The sequence below is a fragment of the Macaca fascicularis genome, chromosome 5 (genome assembly GCF_037993035.2).
Source record: "Macaca fascicularis isolate 582-1 chromosome 5, T2T-MFA8v1.1".
NCBI lineage: Eukaryota > Metazoa > Chordata > Mammalia > Primates > Cercopithecidae > Macaca > Macaca fascicularis.
In genome coordinates, this window is record NC_088379.1 from 62,944,527 (window position 1) to 62,971,662 (window position 27,136).

The 27,136-nt window shown below is 37.4% G+C and overlaps 1 protein-coding gene across 5 annotated transcripts in view; it reads right to left on the reverse strand.

Annotated features, from left to right (window-relative positions):
• Positions 1 to 3,279: 3,279 nt before the first annotated feature.
• MOB1B (MOB kinase activator 1B) overlaps positions 3,280 to 27,136 on the reverse strand; it is an 82,204-nt gene continuing 58,347 nt past the window's right edge. For 4 of the 5 annotated variants that reach the window (XM_005555115.4, XM_005555113.4, XM_074039895.1 and 1 more), the window contains 4 exons: positions 21,832 to 21,925; positions 16,554 to 16,687; positions 12,085 to 12,248; positions 3,280 to 9,423 (listed from right to left, as the gene is read on the reverse strand). In XM_005555115.4, coding sequence (XP_005555172.1) covers positions 9,346 to 9,423; positions 12,085 to 12,248; positions 16,554 to 16,687; positions 21,832 to 21,925 — 470 coding nt within the window. In that variant the 3' untranslated portion in view covers positions 3,280 to 9,345. The remainder of the gene's footprint in view (positions 9,424 to 12,084; positions 12,249 to 16,553; positions 16,688 to 21,831; positions 21,926 to 27,136) is intronic. The other variant, XM_045392514.2, reaches the window with a different exon arrangement.

A 27,136-nucleotide genomic window follows, 5' to 3' on the forward strand; every position in this document is an offset into this window, starting at 1 on the left:
TCTGTCTCTACAAAAACTACAAAAATTAGCTGGGCGCCTGTAGTCCCAACTATTTGGGAGGCTGAGGTGGGAGAATTACCGAAGCCAGGGAGTCAAGGCTGCAGTAAGCCAAGATCATGCCACTGTACTCCAGTGAGACCCTGTCTCAAGTAACAACAAAGTAAATGGGGGAAGCAAAGAATCTAGCTTTTTTTGGCATTAAGTCCAGCATAATTTCCCATTTTCCTACATGACCTGGGGGTACACAAGGAGAGACAGGGAAAAGCACTTTTCAAAACACCTTCTTGATTTTTGGTCCACAATCTCTTATCTAAAACCCTGGCAGCCAGATGTTTCAGAATTTAAAACTTCTAGAAAAGATTTTTAGAAAAGAAACTCACAACTTTGGAACTGGCTGGGTGCAGTGGCTCATGCCTGTAATCCCAGCACTTTGGGAGGCTGCGGCAGGTGGATTCCTTGAGCTCAGGAATTCGAGACCAACCAGGGAAACATGGTGAAACTCACAGAAAAAATACAAAAATTAGCTGGTTGTGGTGCCACGCACCTGTAGTCCCAGCTACACGGGAGGCTGAGGTGGGAGGATGGCTTGGGCCTGCAAAGTTTTAGCTTTAGTGAGCTATGATCGCACCACTGCATGCCAGCCTGAGTGACACAGTAGCAAGACCCCATCTCAAAAATAAAATTTGGAATCCAAAGTTAAGAAATACAGTGCATATACTGTATATATTAAGTAAGCACCCCCACTCCCCCTGCAGAGGTGTTAAATCAAATGCACTAGTATTTTGCAGTGAAACATAAAGAGTGTTAACATTAAGTGGGATAAAGACTATTAACATCTGGTCAGATTATGTTTGCACTAAATTCAAAAAAAAAAAAAACTTTTGGGGCCAAGCACAGTGGCTCATGCCTGTAATCCCAACACTGTGGGAGGCCAAGATAGACAGATTACCTGCGTCAGGAGTTCAAGACCAGCCTGGCCAACATGGCGAAACCCTGTCTCTACTAAAGATACAAAAACTAGCCGGGCATGGAGGCGTGTGCCTGTAATCCCAGCTACTCAGGAGGCTGAGGCTGGAGAATCGCTTGAACCCAGGAGGCGGAAGTTGCAGTAAGCCAAGATCACGCCACTGCACTCCAGCCTGGGTGAGTGAGACCCTGTCTCAAAAACAAACAACAACAACAAAAAAAAACACTTTGGTTTTCTGAGCTTTTCAGGTTTTGAAACTGCAGATAAGAGACAGGACACAGAGCACCCAGCCAGTCATGAGTGTGCTGCCACCTTAATCCTTTCTTGCCAGAAATTTTACTACTCCTTCAATTTGGGAATTCTTTTTCTCCTATGGGAATTCTAGTCTAACTAAAGAACGAGACAGGGTCCTGACTGACAACATACAGGTTTATTAGGAAAACTAAATCAAATCAGAAAATAATAAAAAGAAAAAATAAGAGACCCTGAACATTGATAGTAAGTAGTGGTTACACAGCCCATGAGTTTGTCTACACAAATGCAATGACTTCTGTAAAATGATTTTTATCAACTTAATAAGTTGGTTATAAATTTCCCCTTGTAATCTTCATTAGTGCCTAGAAAACGGGGTACAGAAGCAATCATAAATGCAAGAGTGGGAGTCAGGGTGCTTCCTGCAAATCTGAAATCTGAAAGCAAAATAACATACTAGAAGAGCATAGAAGTCATCAGATGTATATAGCTTAGCAAAGAAAACTGTTTTGCTACATGCTTGTAAAGTGGATTGAGGTCATCAAGAAAATGTGACACTGTATTCATCATGCTGTAATAGGAGCATGTACAATTTCTTAGTAAAACTTCTACTAAACATGGTTGTTTAAACCTTAGAGGAATAATTAGAATCTTTGTGTTGCAAAATGCCCATTGCAGATGTTATGAGGGATTAACAACTTATAATACATTTAGTACAATAGAGGTAAATGAACCTAATTATCAAAATGTAGATAATTTTACAATACATATTTCTTTACACACAATAAATGAATAACAGGGTGTTATTTTTTATTTTTTGAGACGGAGTCTCACGCTGTCGCCCAGGTTGGAGTACAGTGGTGCAATCTCGGCTCACTGCAACCTCCGCCTCCCGGGTTCAAGATTCTCCTGCCTCAGCCTCCCGAGTAACTGGGACAACAGGCACACACCTGTGCCCGGCTAATTTTTTAATATATTTTTTAGTAGAGACGGGGTTTCCCTACATTGGCCAGGCTGGTCTCAAACTCCTGACCTCGTGATCCACCCGCCTCGGCCTCCCAAAGTGCTGGGATTACAGGTGTGAGCCACCATGCCCGGCCCACAGGGTGTTTTTATAGCATGCAGACACAGTCCACAACAGCACTGGCTAGCATTTCAACTAGTCTTTCTCCCAAGTATCATTAGTGACTTTGAGCAACTGTGGCTACTACCATTAAATATTCTTAACCTAAAGATTCAAACACAAATGCCTCTAACATAAATACTTCTGATACTCTGAGAAGACTTCTAAAATACACATTTTGGACGGGCATGATGGCTCATGTCTGTAACTCCAGCACTTTGGAAGGCCTAAATAAGACCAGCCTGGCCAACATGGTGAAACTCTGTCTCTACTAAAAATACAAAAAAATAGCCAGACATGGTGGCATATGCCTGTAATCCCAGCAACTTGGGAGGCTCAGGCAGGAGAATCACTTGAACCCAGGAGGTGGAGGTTGCAGTGAGCTGAGATCGTGCCACTGCACTCCAGCCTGGGCAACAGAGCAAGACTCCATCCCTAAAATAAAAAATAAAATAAAATACACATTTCCTTTTTGGAACTTTGTAAATGATTCACCAATATTGTTTATTAATATTCTTTAATGATCTATAATGAAGACAAAAAAATAATAGCTTGATGAAAAGGTCAACAAATGATTATTACTGTGCTAACTGTTCTCACTGTAATAATAGTATATATTACAGAAAACATACACCTGCACACGGCAGAATAAAGAAAAAAGTGAAAAAAGGAAAACAAAAACACTGGTTTCAAGTTCAGGCATAGTAGGGTTTTAAAACCCTAATCCAAATCAGTGATTTGTACAATTTCTGAGCTTTAGTTTTCTAAGGTGTTAAGACACTGAGATACTAATTTCCCAGGTTGTTGTGAACATTACAGAAAGAATGCCTAATATTTTAAATGTTCAACATATTCCATATACCCTCAATATTTCCCTTGGAATGTGTTTGGTGTGGGAAAGCCTATAGCAAAAATAAACAGTAATGCAAAGTCAGGATTCATGGCCAAACATAACTATTTATTCATTTTTTTCTTAAAAACATTGAGTTTCTTCTTTTAAAAAAAACAAACACCTAGAATTTAAATATTTCCCATCCCATCACATACAAGTCTGTATACATTATTTACATCTTTTGAATAAAACATATTACAGATTTTCTGACATTCAGTATCCCTTTTTAAACAAAAATGAAGCGATTAAACTTTGATCAGTGACAATCACAATTTGCATAATCTGGCACAGTTTGTAATATAGCGCCTATGTTGAATTTCATAACTTAAGACGATTTTTCCCCTTCTACTTCATTATAAGAGAAAAACTGTCTCCATGAGAGTAGTTCCCTGTCTTTATGCACTCTCCTCAATACTTGTACAGTGTAAATGCTGCCCTTATTCTTACATTACTTGGTACTGACAATATTCCTCTGCTTTTGTCTTCAGAAATGATTTCTATTTGAATTTTAAGTGTTCTCATATATACTGTTTTCTCTTTCAACCTAGATTTCATGATATTGTTCCTAGTGGTAATTCTAAGTAGTAACTTAAACTTATAGGAAAAGTTCAAATAAAACATCAAGTAAGTGTTTCCTACAAGATTAGTGCCCTCACCACCCTGGTTATGAATGTACAATAATAACAAATACAAGTTAGTGGCTGCAAAAAAAACTATTTTCTCTAAAAACAGTCATTTCTGCCAAACAATTTAAGGAGCAAAGCATCATTAAAATGAAAATGCACTAATCTTTTTTATAACCTGCACAATTAAGTATTTCAGAAAAATAAAAACTTGTGCAAAATGGTAAGAAACACCACCTATACAAATTTAATATTAAATCAGATGAGAACAGGAATCTACAAATAAAAACAATATTAATAATATATGGAGAAATTAAATATTGAAATTTTGACTTTGTATCACTGATAATCTCAGCTTCAGTGAAATAATTTAAAGAAAGCTGTCAAACACTAATTTCCTAAACAAACTGAAACCTATGAATTGACAGTAAATACTTCAGAATCTCTAACAATAAAGACCTGCAAGATCAGCCTAATTATTTTCCAGTGTGTGTGTTACACTCACAGTGGAAAAACACACTGCTGGAAAAAGCCAGTGATTTTACTATCTACCTTTGAGAACTGTAGCCCAAAATTTTCAATTATTTAGTTCTATATGCAGAAAAAGTTGTATTACATTTGCAAAACTGATTTTTGTATTTTCTCTCTTTTGTCAAAATGTGAATCAGTTCAGCTACAAGTGACAGACATACAGAGCAGTTTTATACCTTCAAACTGAATTATTCTCTGTGATTAGCCTATTAGGAAAGCCTTAAAAATTCAAAATCATCTCTGGTCAGAATTTTTGTTACATCTTCAAATTAAACTTTTCCATTAAATCTTAAGATAGCTTTACTGCTAAACATTTATATCATACACAATTAAGCTGATAGCTGAACAACAGTGATTTCCATGGTAAATTTTAATATTACAACAAAACTCTGATATTTAAATTATTTAAGAGTAGTCCTTCAAGTGTTTCTAAGAATTGGTATATATTCTTTAATTTCAAAATAAGCTTAAAGTATAAATCTGTGTTTTTAAGAATTGGTAGATTCTTTAATATCCCAGATAAATTTCAAAATAAAGTAAGTTTTCTTATTGGTATGCAGTCAAATTTCCAAATTGTAAATATACTTTTGGTCCCACATCTTTTAAAAAGACATTAAAAATTATAAATGTATGAAAAGGTTACACAATTCTAAATATTTTGTGATATGTAGGCTTAAAACTCAGTATAATTAGTAGATGAAACTTATTCCAATTTCTTTGTACAATAATCACCAGTCTTTCATTAAAGTCAAATTGTTCATCTGAGTAAAAACATTTTTTTAAAAAATGGCAGTAAAGGCTGTTGTTTCCTTAAACTACTTCTATCTTAAATATTGGATCCATTTTCCCATAGTATCCATTCAATCAATACTATCCTACAGTAGTCAAAATTAAATTGAAAAGTTTTCACAAAAAGGAATAAAAATAGAAAACAAGTTCTAGAGAAAGGACTTGTATTTTTCCATTATTAATGTATCTAAGGTAATTAAGGTAAGGTAATTAAGCTGAATTTTTTTAAAAAGTAAAACCTCCACATCCAACTGATATTTTCCACTTCAAAATAGTGACATCAGGAAACTATTATTTTATTCAATGATGCTACCAATGCTTAAAACATTCTCTTGTGCAAATTCGGAAATTATGGCACTTTTCTTTGAACTTCCCTAATGGTTTCCCTCTCAGAAAAGAGCCAAGTTTAAATTACAGTTGAGCTGATGATTAAGATAGGTCATACTGGCTGGCTGTGGTGGCTCACACCTGTAATCCCAGCACTTTGGGAGGCTGGGGAGGGCGGATCACTTGAGGTCAGGAGTTTGAGACCAGCCTGGCCAATATGTTGAAACCCCATCTCTACTAAAAATACAAAAATTAGCCAGGTGTGGTGCTGCCTGTAATCCCAGCTACCTGGGAGGCTGAGGCAGGAAAACTGTTTGAACCCAGGAGGTGGAGGTTGCAGTGAGCTGAGATCATGCCATTGCACTCCAGCCTGGGCAACAGAGCAAGACTCCATGTCAAAAAAATAATAGGTCATATAAGCTGCCAAAAGTGTTTGGTGCAACTAAAATGATGAAATTGATTTTCCTGCATAATAAAAAACTGCTTTTCACGTCATGCTCTAGAAGAGTTCCAAAAACATTACACTTTTGCAGTATAGCTGGAACAAACAGTGTTCCCAAAAGAACCACTCTGAAGATCAACTCTCATTTGGATGTTAAGGCATGACTTATTCACCTTACAAAGTAAGTTCTACAACTCAATATTTGTATCTCACATATTCTACCATTTCAGTGGTTATCAAAACCTCTCTCTGAGAGGGGTAAACAAAAGTATAAATGAAATGTTGTTTTGCTATTTTTCCTTAAGCAAGGAAAATGCTAATACATAAAATGGAGTCTGGTGGTTATATATGTAATATATAAATATCCGCATCATCTCTATTTCCTGATAAGAGATTGTAGTGTTTTATCCATACTGATAAGCCAGGCAGTAACTCAGTCTGAGATATATTATACACAAAACATATCATCTCCTACCTAATACATTTTATGGTGACCATTTAGAATTTACAAATGACTAACAGAGGAAAGGTAGAGACTGCAATTAAAAATCTTCCAATTTAAGCTAAATTAACCTCCAAAACCTCTACCAGCAACTAATGTGCTTGTTATTTTCGTGCAGTCTAATGCCATGGTTTTTAAGGGAAAGGGAATAATCAAGCCAGCAAATGAAAGCCAGTAGCACCATCTACTGCTAATTAAAATATTTTCACTCTTTTTGTTATTAATTTCTCTCTAGCACCACTACTCCATCAATTAAAGTAATTCTAAAACATTGCTTCATATCAACATTCAACCAAAAAAAGCATTGTGTGTGACAATAATACTATGTTAACTTACTACTTTATATTTTATGGGATGCTTTTATCAAAGGATAAGAAAACCAACTGTTGCTTTATAGCTATGTATTAATATAGAGCACAAGGGGGAAAATAATTATCTTGGTTACTTACAAATTAATTGAAGAAATCCAAAATGAATCCAATAGACATTTATCAGCAAACTCTGCTGCAGAACAAAGTATTGATCCTTATATTTAAAAGGGCATCTTACTAACTTTCTTGGGAACCAACCAAATCAAATCAACCTTTTATTACATCAGTTCTTTCACTTTCTGATTTTTTCCTTACTTGTACCCATGTAACACCATGTGCAATGCCAGGCCTCTCCCCTAGAGAACTGCTATGCTTTGTTAACATATATACACATATACACATATCCTTACTTCCCGTGACTGTGATTAAAGAAATACTCTAAGCAGGCACCTGAGATTCTGGCACAGTGAAAACAAACTATGTACATATAGTGGGAAAGTAGGTCTTACTACTAAAAATAAGTACAGTGTACTACTGTATAAGGCTTGAAAGGGCAAGATTAATTTTTCACTATTCTCTCTACACTTGGCTACTGCAACTCCTTTGTTATTAGATAGATATGAAGTCAAATACAATATGGAAGACTGAGTAATTCTGTGCTTCATTTTCCTATATAGACAAGACTCGAAATCACCTCACAAATTTTATTTCTGAATCAACCCATAATGATTCATATTATCTATCTGAAAATAAAAAGATTTAAGGATATTAACTAGCTCTGACTGCAGTTTATAAATAAGCTTTACCAATAAATGTCCAATATATTTAACTCTGCCAGACTTTCCTGTTACTTCTACTGTTGGTACTCGGTGAATAATTCCTAGAAATGAAGTGGAGAAAAAGGCAGTTTCTAGTCAACATAATTGTAATGGCATTAAATTGTATCACTGCTCTATTTGTTAATGGCAAAACAAATTGATTTAATTTAGTTTCTTTTCTACTGAGTGTTTTTAATCTATACTATTTAAGGGCAAGCATTTCTTCCTAGATGTGAAAAAGGTGTATATTTCAACTGAAGGAAGGGTATATATTTCTAACTGAAGACAGAAGAGCTATTGGAAATGACAAAACTAAAACTGGATTTCTAAAAAGGGTATTTCTCTAGAATAAAACTGAAAGAAAAAATTAATATTCTAAAAACTAAGTTTCTGAACTTGTTATTTATGGTAATAATTCACTAGAAAGTCATGATGAATAAAATTTAAAAGTTAATAACTACTGAATTAGCATTTTTCATTATCTGATATCACTGCAAAGAAAAACATTTCCTTTCACAGTGGAAAAACCAGAAGTCAGAATGCTTCAAACTGGGCCTACAATAACCAAAGAAGGTATGGTATCATCTTAAAATGACAGGCAAACATCAGCTCCATTCACTGAATGGAAATGCTAAGAAGTGATCAATTTCCCCCAACAGTCCTTAAATTCCATGTTTAATGTCTGTACCTAAAATTAATAATTTATTTTTAACTTCTCATGGAAGTTGATTCCTAAAAGGAAGTCTCTAAGACTTTGTTTATAAGTAATTGATTAAAATCTTCACGCCATTCTATTCAAAGGTTTTCAGACAAAACTTTCTAGAACTTGACTCCCCATCCCTAACTCCCCATACAAACATCTCCATGCCCCCAGCCAAATACACATTCCTATCCCCTCCTCTTCAAAGTAGAAGGGAATTCTGCAGACTTATGGCTCATTTGGCAATTGCTAGGAAACCTCACAGTTCAGCATCACCTCTGAAGATGGCAATCCTATAGATAACCTGAATTTTTACATCTACAGTGCAGTCAACGTGTAGAAAGAGGCCAAAATGTAATACATTTCAACATCCTCAAGTTTCAGTATCACAGATATCAAGAGGTGGGAAAAGACCTGCTTGTAGAGCTTTAAGCATTGTTGAACATAATATATTACCATCAATATAAAATATAATTAAGAAATATTTTTTATGTTCTACATGCATACCTTTACAAATTCTGTTTCTTCAAAGCAGTAAAGGCTGGAGATCACCATATTAGGTAAACTATGGCTTTTATCATAGATATTTTACAACATGCACCAGTAAGTGCCCTGGGTAGTAATCCTAATATTGTTTCAAGCCCTGTTCAGTTCTATATCTATGCTTTGCACCTCAGAAGTGAGCCTGCCAAGGCACTTAAAAACATAAGTCGTTTGGGGACTTCAAAAATGGGCAATTTATACCACACAGAAACCAATCCATCGGCAGTTCAATCAATAAGCACTTTCTTGCAGCACACAATATTATTTAAAAACTCCTCAAGCAACCAAAACCAAGTCCACTAAGATAAATTTACCCTTAATCAAATGTATAGAGAATGGTTCTTGGCTTCCCCTAGCAATCGAATATAGTTTCATATAATCAGAATAAAGAAAAAGGAACCCAAACAAGCCCCCGCCCCCAAACCTAGGACAAAAACAATCCAGATAAAAACAAAATATAACAAAAACCCCAATACACTCCACACTGCTTCATTTGAGGAACAATGTGCACAGTTCTGCATCCTTTTATCTGTCCTTTGAGGTGAGTTTTTCAATCAGTTCTTGGAGTGGTGCAAGTTCTCTTCTATCAATAAGGTTGAATTCCTACGCATGATAAAGAAAGGCAGAATAAATAGCAAAAACATTATTTGCATCTTATTCCAAAGTAAATTACCATGAACATTTGTTGGAAATTAGCTTTTGAAGTAAATAAAAGTAGATTATTTTTTTCCTTGTTCACTAGGTCTGTGTCTTGGGTAAATCACTTAACCACTCCTGATGTTATGTTTTTCCATCTGTGACATTAGGATAAATCCCCCTACCTCATAAAATTATTGTGGGGGACTAAATGTGATAGTGGATGTTAACTACTTCATGTAATGCCTGACATAAAGTAACAATAAATGGGAATTGCTGCTTCCTACTGAAAGGAATGATCTGAACACCATTTAAGTACAGTCAACTAAGTAGAGACACACACACAAAAAACACTAGCATCTCAGGCAAACTCAGCATTATATGAAAAGCCAAAATCTGGTTACAAACTAACGTATTTGCAAGCTATCATAAGATATGGTAAGAAAATAACATGAATATGGTTGGATCCACAAATGACAAGTACTGTGAAGAACAAATGAGAAAACCTGAATTTAATTTGTGCTCCTTTAGAAATTCCACCCCTGTCATTCTGAAGTTCACTTCTGAATAGATTTCCCCTGAACTATAAACTATAAGGCTAGTAAATAGAGGCTTGTCTACATTTCTGATCTTCTGCTGCCATGGTAAGGCACTCTCAGCTTCCAATTTAATTTATTAGCATCTATCATGTGCCAAGCACTACAGTTAAATACTGGAGAGAAGCATTAGGGGGTAGTTAATAGCAGGACCACGCCTAAGATTTGTAGAGTCTGGGCCAAGTCATATATCATATGACTAAATTACTAAAATTTATATCAAGGTAGGATGTTGTTAAGAAAACATGTTCTATCCTCCTACCTTAACAAATATACTTTCACAACAACCAGGAGAACAGATTCAAACTTAGAATTCTCCAGACTCCTCAGGATTCTGCACTGGAAAGTAGTGACATGAGGAAAGCCAGCCCCGGGTGCCTGGCCCTTAGAAAACCTCCCTGCTTTTCCAACCCCATCCACCCTGCACCTCAGGAGGTCTCATATACGATTGTGGACACTTTGGGTAATGTCCACATTCCCTCTGAAACAGCTGCCATCAGCTACCCCTCAGGCCTAGAGGTATACATATCAAGAGACGGGACCTGACCTCAAAAGAATGGAGCCCAGGAAAAGATGCATGGAGACCATGGAAATACATTTTGGACCATGTGGACAGATAATTCTGAGTTTCGGGTACCCAAGCAAGCAACAGAAGGGATTTAGGTAGGTATATTCTTAGCCCTATGGATTCCTCGCTCTGTGGGGAGGGGTGCAGGCTGTGGAAGGACCACAGCACTTATCTCGAAATTGTGGGGTCCAAGGCCAGTGCCCCCCTTACTTAATCAAATGGTGATACTGCATAACTAATGGACCTACCTTTAAGAAGTTCACAGTGTCATGAGATACAAACAGGATCAGATGTGGTAAATGCTGTGTATCGATCCCTTGCTACTTGCTAAGAGTTGGGAAACACAGTGTAAGATCACTGAGTCAAGTAAAATTAACCCTTCTGGAGGGAGAATATACTCTCTTAAACCACCATAACCTCAACTTTAGCAATCATGCTCTGCCTAAACCAAACACAGATGCAAACTTTAGGACAACATTTTCTTTGTTCCTTAGTTCTGGACATGGGATACCACAGTAAAGTAACTGTTAAGAGCAACAGTTTTGGCAAGTTACAATCTCCTAAAGTATGTTTATATAGGTAAAATGTATGCCTTCAGTGTGAGGAGTGTGTACAGGGGGAAGATGGATACATTATTTCTTAAAAGAACTGGGGAAGTGGCAACGACATTTATAAATATATGCCTATAGATATACAAAAACAACACGAATTCAAGATGTTGAATTGTTTATTCTCCTGACGACCATCTCCCCTTCTCAACCTCCAACAACAACAACAAAAAAACTGGTCAGCTCTTTTATTTCCACCTCTTTTTCATTTTTGCCTGTTATTTCTCTTATTATTACAGCAAGGTGAGAATACTGTCACTGCTTAGTCTACATTTGTAAGGCCAGTTCTTTGAAGACTAAAAAAAGAGGAAGTCAACTAGGAAGTCAGACCAAAGACTAATGACCCTCTGGCACAGAAACATTCTTTGTGACATATTTTTCCCTCAGACATGATGGATAGTCCTTAACTTAAAACTTATTTAGAATGTGGTTTTTTAAAAAAAGACAAAAAACGGATGTGATACTCAAAACCCATTCCTGGGCCACAGTCTGCTAATAAAGATCCAGGGCAGACTGGAGTAGAAGAAGTACTAAAATGTCCAGGAGAACCAGTTCATTCACAGATCTGCCAAACTAGTCAGATTCATTATCCGGCCCCTCCATATGGCCTGTTAACTGAAGCAAATCCAAGGCACAACTTTTCAAATCCATTTTAGACTTGCATACCATCAACTTGTAAACTAAAAAAATTTAAAAACCAAAAGCCAGTCCTTATCATCGTGGAAAAGTGTAGAAGAGGATGCAGACTAGAGAGATACGGCAAATTCCATCCTGACAGTGTGGATGCAGTATTCACCTTAGAATTATGAAGATAAATGCTTACCCTGAGCACCAAAAGCCTCCTCATCCAACTTACCTGGACAAAAAAAATAAAGTGCTTGAAAGATGTATTCAGATGTGCTTCCTCCTGAAGTTGGATCACAGGGTCAAAATGCTGATGATAAATGTGAGCATAAACCCTAAAGAGGCGTTTGAGTATAGTTTTTGCCACAGACATGAAATTCTTTGGGAATGGGACACCTAGAAAAGAGATAAACAACTCCCTCTAGTAACAAGAGATGACAACAAGACAATATGAGTTTGTCGGTAAAGAGCAAAATAAATCACCAAGACAAGGCTAAAAAGAAGTAGTATTTACGAATTTATACATATACCCATTATACCTTTTCAGAAGTTCTCAACATGTCATGAATGAAAATAAACTTCAAAGTTTTTATGATATAAGAATTAGTCTTCATTACAGCCTGTTATGTCTCTAACATACTACCACCGCATTTCTAAAATGAAACAAACACACACCCAAGATGGTAGTGGAGCTAAAACACTCAGATCATCAGATTTCTTTTTTTTTTCTTTTTCTTTTTTTGATATGGAGTCTCGCTCTGTCGCCCAGGCTGGAGTACAGTGGCGCGATCTCCGCTCACTGCAAGCTCCGCCGCCTCCCGGGTTCACGCTATTCTCCTGCCTCAGCCTCTAGAGTAGCTGGGACTACAGGCACCCACCATGCCCAGCTAATTTTTTTGTATTTTTAGTAGAGACAAGGTTTCACCATGTTAGCTAGGATGGTCTCGATCTCCTGACCTTGTGATCCGCCCGCCTCGGCCTCCCAAAGTGCTGGGATTACAGGTGTGAGCCACCGCGCTCGGCCAGATCATCAGATTTCTTAAGTCTCAATACAAATATGTGCTGAACAGAAATAATGCATTAACCATGTTCAGTTTTGTTTAAAATGCTTGCAGTTTATATTGTACTTTTTTCTATGGGAATTATTTCATTACTACTCCAAGTCTACATTTGTCCTGAAATTAGCTGCATTCTCTATTCCACTGATTTGTAAATTACAGCACTTTTACAGCACTGAAATAACAAAAGTAGAAACATACAAAATCCCTGTGGAGAAGAGGGAACTCTTAGATACCGTTGATGGGAACACAGATTGGTATGGCCACTATGGAAAACAGCATGGAGGTTCCTAAAGAATTAAAAATAGAATACCATATGACCCAGCAATCCGTCTTCTAGGTATATACCCAAAGGAAATTAAATAACCCAGTCGTAAAGGTATCTCCACTCCTATGTTCACTACAGCATTGTCCACAATAGCCAAGATATGGAAACAACCCAGGTGTCCATCAACAGATGAAAGGATTTTTAAAACTGTGCTATATATATACAATGAAATATTATTCAGCTACAAAAAGAGGAGATCTTGCAATTTACCACAACATGGATAGACCTGGAAGGCATTACGCTAAGTGAAACAAGCCAGACACAAAGAAAAATCTTGTATAACCTCACGTATGTGGAATTTTTTTTAAGTCAAATATACAGAGATAAACAGTGGCTACCAGGGAAAGTGGTGGAGCTAAGTGAAAGGATAGAAAGTAGCAGTTATGTAAAATGAACAAGACTAAAGATCTAATGTATAACATGAGGACCATAGTTACCAGTAGTGTACTTAGTGTACTGAGGCTGGGCGGTGACTCACACCTGTAATCCCAACACTTGGGAGGACAAGGTGGGAGGATCACTTGAGCCAGGAGTTCAAGACCAGCCTGGGCAACATAGTAGCCCCTTGCCTCTATAAAAAATTAGAAATTAGCTGGGTATGGTGGTGTATACCTGTGGCCCCAATTACTTAGGAGGCTGAAGCAGTAGTATTGCTTAAGCCCAGGAGATTGAGGCTGCAGTAAGATGTGATTGTGCCACTGAACTACAGCTTTGGCAACTGAGTGAGATCTTGTCTCAAAAAAAAAATTTTAAAGAAGAATAGTATATTGTATTCAGGATTTTTGCTAAATGAGTAGTTTATAGCTGCTCTTACCACAGGGGGGAAAAAGGATAACTATGTAAGATGATGGATATCTTAATCTGTTTCATTATAATAACCATTTTATTATGTACAGTCTCATAACATCGTGTTGTATATCTTAAATATACATGATAAAATCTATTTTTAAAAATGTATAAAATCCCATATGCTTTGTTAAACTTGCTAAATGATGCAGACTGGCATAAGAGCCAAAATTGGTACTACTGGGTTCAATGTCATCATATTGCCATCATATTGCTACTGCTCATTTAAAATTACTACAGTTCACAAAGACACATAAGACAAACCAAAGTGAAAGGACATCTATAAAATATATGTACTCTTCAATAATATCGATGTCATGAAAAACCAAAAATGACTAAAGTGCACATTTCCAGATCAAAGGAGGCTAAAGAGACAACAAATAAATGAAAACAAATATAAAAGATTTCCTTTGCTATGAAGTACATTAAGAAAACCTGAAAAGCTCAAATAAGATCTATATAGTATAGCATCAATATAAATTTCCTAATTTTGATATCTGTACTGTGATTTTTTTAAGGAAATACATATTAAAGGTTTTAAAGGCATCATATATGCAACTTACTCTCAAACAGTTTAAGAAAAGGAATGAATGAATATATGTGTATGTGTGACAGAGGTTGGGAGAGGGAGAGGGAAGGAGGAAGATGTTAACAACGAAGAATCTGGATGTAGGGTTTGTATGATTCTTTTTACATTTCCTTGCATAAGTCTTGCAAATTTTCTAAAAGTTTGAAATTGGATCAAAATAAAAATTTTAAAACTATATTATGAGGGAGAAGAGAAAACGTGGGGACACTCATCCAACCCTTATGATACATATATACATATAAGTAATTCAGTCTTAAAAAATTGCTCTTTTATTAAAAAAGTTCCAAGTGGTTAATGCATTCAATAAATATGTTTAAAATACTCCATAATAACAACTATTTATATTGTTGTCTTCACCACCACATTTTTTTTTTCAAAAAATAAATCATAAAATGTCAAAAAGTTCTAACATTACAGGAGCAGATTCTTAGCTTTTTGAGACAATCAGTTGTAAGTTGTAAGAAGTTTGAGAAGGCAAAAACATGACTGTCTAAATGTTTATAATTAGACAGTCATGTTTTTAAATATATTTATCTTTTTCACACCAAATTTATCATGAACATTAAGGTAAACCCTCTATTTTATTTTATTTATTTTAATCTAATTTTTTTAGACAGAGTCTCTATCACCCAGACTGGAGTTCAGTGGCCCTTAAAAGTAAATATAAAAAAGCAAAAGTCACTCAGCTGATGATACGGCAACCCCTCAACTCTTGTTTTCTTCTCACACAGCTTAATATTTGAATTTGTAAGATTCATATTGTGGGTCATAAATTCAAACTCCCTTTTGATCACAAATATATTACTAAATAGCACTGGATAGAAGCCATATGAACTTCCCTAAATAAGCAGATAAGACTGTGGCAGATGTTATTAGCTATCTACTCAATATCCATTCTCTTTTTTCTATAACAGGGCCAGATGTTGTTACTATCCTAGATATCCTGATCTCATCATTTAAAATTAGAGAGAGAGTTCCCAGCACTTTGGGAGGTCAAGGTGGGCATATCACTTGAGGTCAGGAGTTCGAGACCAGCCTGGCCAACATGGTGAAACCCTGTCTCTACTAAAAATACAAAAAAATTAGCTGGGCGTGGTGGCAGACGTCTGTAGTCCCAGTTACTTGGGAGGCTGAGGCAGAAGAATCACTTTAACCTGGGAGGTGGAGGTTGCAGTGAGCCGAGATCACGCCACTGAACTCCAGTCTGGGTGACAGAGACTCTGTCTAAATAAATTAGATTAAAATAAATAAAACAAAACAAAATATAATATAATATAATATAATAAAATAGAGGGTTTACCTTAATGTTCATGATAAATTTGGTTTGAAAAAGATAAACACCTTTAAGTGCATAAGATTGGAAATATATGTTACATATGGTACTTTACCATGGTTCCTGGAATAGGAATAACCCTCCAGCTAGAACTTTCTACTGAAAGGGCTTTTTAAGCCTTTCCTTTACTTCAGGAAAGTAAGTTTATTCTCAATGATGATCATAATTGTTTTTTAAAGTATTAAAAAAAAACTATCATTGTCTGAAAATAAACTCAGTGATACTTTAATCTAGAATATCATCAAAAAATAATTACCTTAAGAGAGGGAGATCATTTATTTTCTAATATACCTATCCTTTCAGCTAATTATGCATTTAAAAGCACTAAGTTAAAGGGGGAAAGCTCAATTCACACAGGATCACTTGCTTATTTTACCACTGTGTTAACAAACTTTTGTGCCTCTTCTTGGGAGGTGCATAACATATACACACATCAACACAGCCATAAAGAACTCTCCAACTAGATATAGTGGAAAAAGGGAGGAAAATTCTATAAACATATAATAGATAAATCATGATGGATCCCAATTACAAAAAATAATTATACCAATTTTTGATGGAAATAACGTCTCATCATCCAACTGGTCCTGAACCCAAGTCATCAAGTAATCAATATACTTTGGTGCAGAGCACTTTATAGGTTTCTTTATGTTCGTTCCATCTGCCCAATGATACTCATATCTGCATTGGAGAGATAAAAAGCACACAGAAGATTAGTATATGCCTATACACAGTGTATATATTTTATGTATCTATATTACTAATGTACACACAGACATGTTTTCAATACTCTGCTCCTCCTAATAAAGATATATTTTTAAATATCCAATGGACTACTTTGCATTTATCACAATTCAAACTAAGTAGATCCCAACAAACTCATGTTTTGTGTTTCTATGCTCTCCTCACATGTCTGAATTTTTCTGCACAGCTGTCATAAACAGCATTTATATTTTAGAATCACATATTATTGTAGTAGAAAAACTAGTTTACTTCCTAGTTCTATGATGACTACTATTGTACTTTATGGTTGTTTTTCTTCCTTAAAAACCACTTCTCCTTATGCAGTACAATTCTTTTTAACTTGGGGTTTTAAATTTTCGGTTAACGATAGAGAATGACACAGAAGCACCAAAATAAGATTAATGAGGATGAGAATGATTTCATATTTGAGTACATTTGGCTGAAGAGCTAAACATGTCTTTAAAGAAGGTCCAAAGAAAATTTGCAACCCAAATAAAGGCTTTTGGTATTAGCAGAACACCACCATCCTTTGATTCAATAAACATCTAATATGCACCTTCCATGTAAAAGATACTAAGAACAAGAAACACTAAAATGAAAGACAGACACTTTCCCTACTCTCAAGGAAAATAGGCTAGTAGAAAGGACAGCCTCAAAAGTGAAGACGTAAAAACGGTATGATAAGTACCCTAAAAGAGGCCAGGCAAGGTGGCTCACACCTGTAATTCTAGCACTTCAGAAGGCTGAGGCGGGCGGATCACTTGAGGTCAGGAGTTCAAGACCAGCCTGGCCAATATGGTGAAACCCTGTCTCTACTAAAAATATAAAAATTAGCCAGAAATCGCTTGACTCAGGGAGGCAGAGGTTGCAGTGAGCCAAGATGGTGCCCATCCCAGCCTGAGCAACAGAGCGAGACTCCGTCTCAAAAAAAAAAAAAAAAACACAAAACCCTAAAAGAGTTACACACATACACACACATCCCCTGAATTTTGAGATAAGGAAGATGCATACAAGTGAAATTCCAAAGTGGAAAAATCTCTAAACTAGCATTTAGTATTTTAGTTTCCAAAAGGTTACTTCTGCTGCTTAACCTCTCTCCCTTTGATTCAATTCTACCCTTGTCCCCAGATTTGGGCTAAATGATAGGTCAGTTAGCCTGGGAAAGGAGATGACAATATATAAAAGAAAAATACTACAGGATATTTTAAACAATAACAATTATCTCTGGATAGGATAAGTGAGGATGCTTTCTATTTAATCAGAACTACTTATACCTGAACAATAATATTAAACAGGATATACCTGAATTAAACATTCTGTAGACAACCTTACTGCCAAAAGTGGGGCAACAGGGATGACTATCAAGTCCATTTTGAAGGTCTCCAAGGAGATACTTTCCAACACCTCTTGATATTGTTTTTACTGTTTAATCACTTTCACAGTCAAAAGATTCTTTCTAATATAATACTAAAGTTCTTTGTGCAATTTAAGCCTATTGTATCTCCTTGTTTGCTCCTCTTAGGAGATAAAGACCATGAATGGTAAGATTTTAGCCATCATTATGCTTTTTTTTTTTTTGAGACAGGATCTTGCTCTGTAGCTTAGGCTGAAGTACAGTGGCACAAGCATAGCTCACTGCACCCTTGAACTCCTGGGCTCAAGCAATCCTCTCACCTTGGCCTCCCAAATGCTGAGATTACAGGTGTGAGCCACCATCCCCAGACTGTAATTATTCTTTTTTTTTTTTTGAGGCGGAGTCTTGCTGTCGCCCAGGCTGGAGTGCAGTGGCACGATCTCGGCTCACTGCAAGCCTCGCCTCCCGGGTTCACACCATTCTCCTGCCTCAGCCTCCCGAGTAGCTGGGACTACAGGCACCTGCCACCTCGCCCGGCTAATTTTTTGTATTTTTAGTAGAGATGGGGTTTCATCGTGTTAGCCAGGATGGTCTCGATCTCCTAACCTCATGATCCACCCACCTCGGCCTCCCAAAGTGCTGGGATTACAAGCGTGAGCCACCGTGCCTGGCCGACTGTAATTATTCTTAAGAGACAGGGGCACAAGCATGTTTACTACCTTATGTGAAGAAACTTTAACATTTTTAACTTTCCCTCACAATCATGTTTTTCATCTTGTCAATCATTTTCAGATGTTTCACATTTATATTTAAATGTAAAAATCAGAAACAGACAAGGTAAACCAAAGAATCATTTTCAATATTCTGAAGTGTTTTTTAAAAATATTAACTATCTATATCCTAAGGCTTTTTGAAAAATAAAATAATTGTATATTGCTTAGACCTTTAGAGTTTACAACTATGACTCCCTAATCTCTTCTTTTTCTTTCATTGTGTTTATATTTACGATGACTTTCTTCATTCTGTAGCTCTATTTTGCCGCGGTGCCTTTCTCATTCTAGCTTTGACAGACTATTCTCTTTGAAATGTATTTCTGTCATCACAGCATGAACTGGTAAACTGCAAACTCCAATGCACAATTTCTTTTTTAATAATAATAAAAATCAGTAACTGAGGGCCAGGCGCAGTGGCTCACCCCTGTAATCCCAGCACTTTGGGAGGCCGAGGAGGGCAGATCATTTGAGGTCAGGAGTTTGAGACCAGCCTGGTCAACATGATGAAATCCTGTCTATATGAAAAATACAAAAACAGCCGGGTATGGTGACATAATCCTGTAATCCCAGCTACTCAAAGAGGCTGAGGCAGGAAGATCTCTTGAACCAAGGATGCAGAGGTTGCAGTAAACCAAGATCGCACCACTGCACTCTAGCCTGGGCAACAGAGCAAGATTCTGTCTCAAAAAAAATAAAATAAAAATTTAAAAAACAGTATCTGAGAACAAAGTTCTATGAGCCATGATTCAATACTACTTTGCAAGGGGCTTAGCATTTATTAAGTATTAACAAATGCCTCTCCTAGGCACAATCCTTCATCTGCTGGTAAAAATGAAGAACTATGACAACTACTACATCTTCTTAGTACTAACGACTAGGAAATGTCAAGATTCTCCCCCTTCAAAAAAAAAAAAGGAGAAAGGAAGGGAGGGAGGAAGGGAGAAAATCAAAAAAAAAAAGGAGAAAGGAAGGGAGGGAGGAAGGGAGACAAGAAGAGAAGGAAGAAGAAAAGGGATGTAGAGAAAGAAGAAACAGGAGGAGGGAGAAAGGAAGGAAAAGGAGGAGAAAGAAGAGAAAGAGAGGGAAGCAGGCAGGCAGGAGACCACACAGCTTTAACGTTATGTACGCACGCATGCATGCATACAGGAACAGAGACAAACAGCTCTCACGCCAGAAGAACTGGCCTTCTTAGAAGGCAGTGCTATTTAATTTCTCAAGGTAAAACTGACCATAGAATAGAAAAACTAAAAACATCTATTTTCACAAGTGAAGCTTAACCAAAGTGAACATCAGTAATATTGACAAGAATTAATACTAATACTAGTTTTCCAAAAGTATTTCATTTCTAAATGCCCCCGTTCCTCTAAGAAATCTTCCCAAAATAACAAGTAACAGAAATTCACACTCTACCTTTGACGATAAAATTAGGAGACACCTATGTCTTTAAATCACTTTTTTTTTGAGACAGAGTCTCACTCTATCAGTCAGGCTGGAGTGCGGTGGCACGATCTCAGCTCACTGCAACCTCACCTCCACCTCCCAGGTTTAAGTGATTCTCGTGCCTCAACCTCCTGAGTAGCTGGGATTACAGATGTGCACCACCACGCCCAGCTAATTTTTCTATTTTTAGTAGAGACGAGATTCACCACGGTGCCCAGGTTGCTCTCAACCTCCTGACCTCAGGTGATGATCTGCCAGTCTCAGCCTCTCAAAGTGCTGGGATTGTAGGCGTGAGCCACCATGTCCAGCCTAAACGACATTATTTTTTAAAGGGGCTATCTTGACTAGACTTTTCAAACAGGCAAGATGGGGAGTACGACAGTTCATACAAGTTCAAGTAGGGTGAGAAGAGAACAAAAGACGCACCTGCAACTACAAACCCCACACAAACTCCACAGAAGACGTTGCTCCAAAGTAAACAGTCCCGTGACGGGTAAAAACCACAAACATACTGCTGTAGGAAGAGGTCTAAATGGAGGAAGGGAATTGACAGACACTAGATTTTGAATAGCTCTGCAGCTATACTCATCTCCACGGGCTAGAAAGAAGTGAAGGTTCAAATACAGCTTTGTGTCTTTGCTAGTGTGATCTTCCTTTCTCTTTACTGAGAACTGCCAACTTATTTTACGTCTTCACATGGTATCTCCATATCTTTCCTGAGCTACAATATTATACTTCTGTTACGGGCTCTTTGATCATTTGACTAAATTCTTTGAGTCTATGGCAATGCATAGAGCAATATTTTTATAATGAATGTTGACATATGAGGTAAAAAATATATATGAAAGGCCTTACATTTAGGTACCACTGAAGAAATGGTAACTGCCATTGTTATTATTAGTAGAAGTAATAATAAAAGCCAGTTTCCAAAATGTACTGATTCAACCCACATTTTTTGGATGTTAAAACAAGGTAGCAAGCTCTGTCCTTGCACCAAAAGGGAATTAAAAGAAGAAAAAATCCAACCGGTTAAATAGAACATGTATGAATAGTGTAAGAAATATAACAAAAAAATATCATTACAAAGGTAAAAAAGTTAAACAGTCTGATGAAATCAGAAGGCTGTGACAGAGAAGTATTTGAAAAAAGACATGAAGATCAGTAAGATTTTTTGAAATATTGACAGAAAATGACAGGAGTGAAATGGGAGAGAAGAAAAATGTCCAAGAGAAGAAGAGAATAAGCAAGCTTCCAGAGAATGTAAGTAACGGAGGGAATAGCAAGGTATTTCCAGTAATCCAGTTAGGATAGACCAGAGAAGACACATAAGCAAACAGAGAAAAGGCAGGATGGAGAGTCACAAAGCCCAATCTGAGGAATCTAGATTAACAGTCACTGCAAACCTCAGAAAGAGATGTTAAGTAGCAAAAAATTACATGGTCAGAAACGCCATTCTTCTCTAAGAACCGTAAAATAATGTAAAAATAAGAAACCGATCATTAACTATGTCTTACTTTGGGCCAGCTGACATCACTGGGCAACTCTCTTCTGTACAGAAGTCTGTGATGGTTCCATAAAGCATGTTGATCTGATTGAAGAAATCCACAGCTGTAAAGCAAATATCAGTTGTAAGTAAAACAAAATGGCTAAATTTAAAATGAAATTTTATTGTACTTGAACAGAATAGGCTTATCAGTGTTCTTTCCCCTACAAAGAACAGGTGAAAACCATACACAGAAGTCTCAATACACTGAAATGAGGAGCTTGTGTTTATCAAACAACTCCCTTGAGAGCAAAACGGCAAGCACAGAGAGGAAGAAATTATTTGCAACATATACAAACAACAGAAATCTTTTATCTAGAATATATAAAGAACTCATATAGATCAATAAGAAAAAGACAACACAGCTGAAAACTGTGAGACAGTTTTAAACTGTCACTTCACAAAAGAAATTTCCAGGTGGTCAAATGTCCTATGAAGAGATGTTGGTAATCACGGAACTACAAATTGAAATGATAGTGGGATGCCATTCCGTAGGCCCCAAAAAGGCTAAAATTTATTTGAAAATGCAACAAGGCAAGAATATCCAACACATTCTTAAAGATGAACCAGGCTGGGCACGATGCATCACACCTGTAATCCCAACACATTCACAGGTCAAGGCTGGAGAATCGCTCGAGCCCAAGAATTCAAGACCAGCCTGGGAAACACACTGAGACCTCGTCTCTGCCAATAAAAATAAAAATAAAATTAGTTGGGCATGGTGGTGAATGCCTGTGGTTCCAGCTAGACAGGAGGCTGAGGTGGGAGGACTCCCTGAGCCCAGAAGTTAGGCTGCAGTGAGCCATGATCACATTACTGCACTCCAGCCTGCGTGACAGAATATGTCTCAGAACAAAAACTAAGGTAAGTACTAAGATTTATAAAGCACAATGAATAAAACAGTATAATTTTAGTAGACCAATGGAACAGAAGAGAGACCTAGGCAATTACAGAAACAGATGTGAACATAGATGAAACATTTGATTTATGGCATAGCCATCACTGCAGAATGAGCAAAGGACAATGTTTTCATAAATATTTCTGAGTCAACTGGTTATTGCTATCGGGAAAAAACAAAACCTGGCCAGGCACAGGTGGCTCACACCTGTAATCCCAGCACTTTGGGAGACTGGGGCAAGAGAATGGCTTGAGGCCAGGAGTTCAAGACCAGCCTGGGGAACATAGCAAGACCCCACCTCTGCAAAAAATATTTTAAAAATTAGCCAAGTATGGTGGTGTTCTCCTGCAGTCCAAGCCACACCACTCAGAAGGCTAAGACAGGAGAATTGCTTGAGCCCAGGAGTTCCAGGCTATAGTGAGCTATGATCTCGCCACTGCATTCCAGTCTGAGCCAAAGAATGAGACCTTGTCTCAAAAAAATAAAGTAAAATGAGGCCGGGAGCAGTGGCTCACACCTGTAATTCCAGCACTTTGGGAGGCTAAGGCAGACGGATCACCTGAGGTTTGGAGTTCAAGACCAGCCATGATCAACATGGAGAAACCTTGTCTCTACTAAAAATACAAAATTAGCCTGGTATGGTGGCACATGCCTGTAATCCCAGCTACTTGGGAGGCTGGGGCAGGAGAATCGCTTGAACCTGGGAGGCGGAGGTTGCAGTGAGCTGAGATTGTGTCATCGCACTCCAGCCTGGGCAACAAGAGCGAAACTCCATCTCAAAAAAATAAATAAACAAAATGAAATCAAATAAAATTAGACTCTTCACTCATGTCATACCCAAAAAGCAATTCCAAGTAGACTGTACCTCTAAATGTGAAAGGTAAGACAATTAAGTTTAAAAAGAGCATAGGCCAGGCATGATGGCTCACACCTGTAACCCCAGCACTTGGGGAGACCAAGGCCTGGGGAGGATCACTTGAGCCCCAGAGTTTGGGACCACCCTGGGCAACACAGTAAAATCCCGTCACTACAAAAAATTAAATAATAAATAAATTAGCTGGGCATGGTGGTCATGCCTGTAATCCCAGCACTCTGGAACACTCTAGTAGGCTGAAGTGGGAGGGTCACTTGAGCCAGGGAATTTCAAAGCTGCAGTGAGCCATGATCGTGCCACTGCACTCCAACCTGGATGACAGGGCAAAACTCCCTCAAAAACATAAAAATTTAATTTTAAAAAAAGAGAACAAAATACACTAATCATAAAGGAATAGTTTTCAGGTTTCATTAGATTTCTCCCTAGGTTGATATTTTTGATGCTATTTTTTTTTTACTTTTTGTTCATTTTCTTTTGGCCTTTATTTCCTGGTGATGAGATATTCATAACTTTATATTGACCCAAGAGCTGACCACCTCATTAAATTCATCTATTAGTAATAATAATCATGGACTTTTAGATTTTCAACATATTTTCTTTTCCAAAAAGGGATTTTCAGACCAATCAACATACTTACTTTCATTGGCTATAAATGAAAAGAATAATTATTTCTTCCTTTCCAGTCAGTATATTTTTTATTATTTTTCTTGCCTTACTGAATTGGTTAAGACTCCAGTAACTGGCCAGGTGCGGTGGCTCACGCCTGTAATCCCAACACTTTGGGAGGCCAAGGCGGGTGGACCATCTGAGGTCAGGAGTTCGAGACCAGCCTGAACAATATGGTGAAACCACATTGTTCTACTGAAATATCAAAAATTAGCCAGACATGGCAGTGTGCACCTGTAGTCCCAGCTACTCAGGAAGCTGAGACAGGGGAACTGCTTGAACCCAGGAGGCAGAGGCTGCAGTGAGCCGAGATCACGCCACTGTACTCCAGCCTGGGTGACAGAGCAAGACTCCATCTCAAAAAAAAAAAAAAGAAAAGAAAAAAAAGGACTCCAGTAACATATTGGTGGCAGATATCCTCCACTCTTTCCTAAATTAAGAAAAAATTTCAACATTTACTATTATACTGTTATAGCTATTCTGCAAATAGATATGCTTTATCAGAAGAAGGTCTCATCTATTACTTGATAACCCTTTTATTATGAATTGATTTTGAATTTTAACAAATGGTTTTTCTGCATGTATTGCTGTGATATGATTTTTTTTTCTCCTTGATTTTGGTTAATGCAGTGAATTACAATGACCAATTTACATTTTTTTTCTAATTTGTTTTTTTTTTTTTGAGGTAGGACCTCACTCTATTGCCCACGCCCGGGGTGCAGTCAGAGCTCACTGGAGCCTCAAACTCCTGGGTTCAAACAATCCTCCCGCCTCAACCTCCTTGAGTAATTAGGACTACAGGCATGCAACACCACAGCTGGTTAACTTTTAAAATTTTTTATAAATAGTGGGATTTAGCCCACGCGGTGGCTCACGCCTGTAATCCCAGCGCTTTGGGAAGCTGATACAGGTGGATCACCTGAGGTCAGGAGTTCAAGACCAGCCTGACCAACACGGAGAAACCCCATCTCTACTAAAAATATAAAAGTAGCCGGGCACAGTGGCACATGCCTGTAATCCCAGCTACCCGGGAGGCTGAGGCAGAAGAATCGTTTGAATCTGGGAGGCAGAGGTTGCAGTGAGCCGAGATGGTGCCAATGCACTCCAGGCTGGGCAACAAGAGCAAAACTCCGCCTCAAAAAAAAAAAAAAAAAATTGTGTGACTCACTATATTGCCTAAGCTGATCTGAACCCCCTGGCCTCAAGTAATCCTTCCACCTTGGCCTCCCGAAGTACTGGGATTACAGGCATAAGCCACAACCTGAGGCCCCTCAGATGTTAAACTAATCTTTGTATTTCTGGAATAAACTCAACTTAGTCACAATGAATTATATACACTTTTAAAATGTTACTAGATTCAACTCACTAACATTTTTATTATCTACATTCATTTCAAAAGTTAGATGACCTAGTTCCCTTTCTTCTAATGTTCATGTAGAACTCATAAAACTAATATATTTTCCCATTCTTTATAAGAGTCAAACACTGGTGTTATTTCTTCCTTAAATGTTTCATGGACATACTATTGTGGCAAGGTTTTTATATAGATTGCAATTTTTTTTAAGTTATAAGATTATTCAGATTTTTTATTCTAGTGTTAACTTTGATCAGTGGAATTTTTATAAGAATTTGATTATTTCAGTTAAACTTTCAAATTTATTGGGATAAATCTGTAACTTGTTCACAATATTCTCTTACAACTTTAAATAAAGAATATTCTCTTACAACTTTTAATGTTATGTAAGATCTGGTGTGTATTTCCTTTTTTATTCCTGATATTGGTTATTTGTGCTTTCAGATATTATTAAATAATTAATATTTTAAATATTTTTAAAATATTAAAATATTTTTGGCCGGGCGCGGTGGCTCAAGCCTGTAATCCCAGCACTTTGGGAGGCCGAGATGGGCGGATCACGAGGTCGGGAGATCGAGACCATCCTGGCTAACACGGTGAAACCCCGTCTCTACTAAAAAAATACAAAAAACTAGCCGGGCGAGGTGGTGGGCGCCTGTAGTCCCAGCTACTCGGGAGGCTGAGGCAGGAGAATGGCGTGAACCCGGGAGGCGGAGCTTGCAGTGAGCTGAGATCCGGCCACTGCACTCCAGCCTGGGCGACAGAGCGAGACTCCGTCTCAAAAAAAAAAAAAAAAAAAAAATATTAAAATATTTTTTTCTTGATCAATCTTACCAGGAGTTATAAATTTTTAGACTTTTCAAAGAATTATTTTTTTTGAGATGAAGTCTCACGTTTCACCATTTTGGCCAGGCTACTCTTGAACTTCTGACCTCAAGAGATCCACCCACCTCCGCCTCCCAAAGTGCTGGGATTATAGGCATGAGCCACCATGCCCAGCCTGATTCCATTTTATGTTTATTTTCTATTTTATTAACTTCTGTTCTTTACTAATAACCTCTTTTAACTTTTTTTTTTTTTTTTTTTGAGATGGAGTTTCACTCTTGTTGCCTAAGCTGGAGAGAAATGGCACAATCTCAGCTCACTGCAACCTCCGCCTCCTGGGTTCAAGCAATTCTCCTGCCTCAGCCTCCCAAGCAGCTGGGACTAGAGGCACGCCTCACCACGCCCAGCTAATTTTTGTATTTTTAGTAGAGATGGGGTTTCGCCATGTTGGCCAGGCTTGTCTCGAACTTCTGATCTCAGGTGATCCACCCACCTTGGCCTCCCAAAGTGCTGGAATTACAGGTATGAACCACTGCACCCGGCCTCGCCTCTTTTAACTTTCTTTGCATTTAATTTGCTGTTGGTTTTCCAACCTAGGAGAATGATGCTTAGTTCATTAACTTTTAATATTTTTTCTTTTCTTTGTTTTTTTTTTTTTT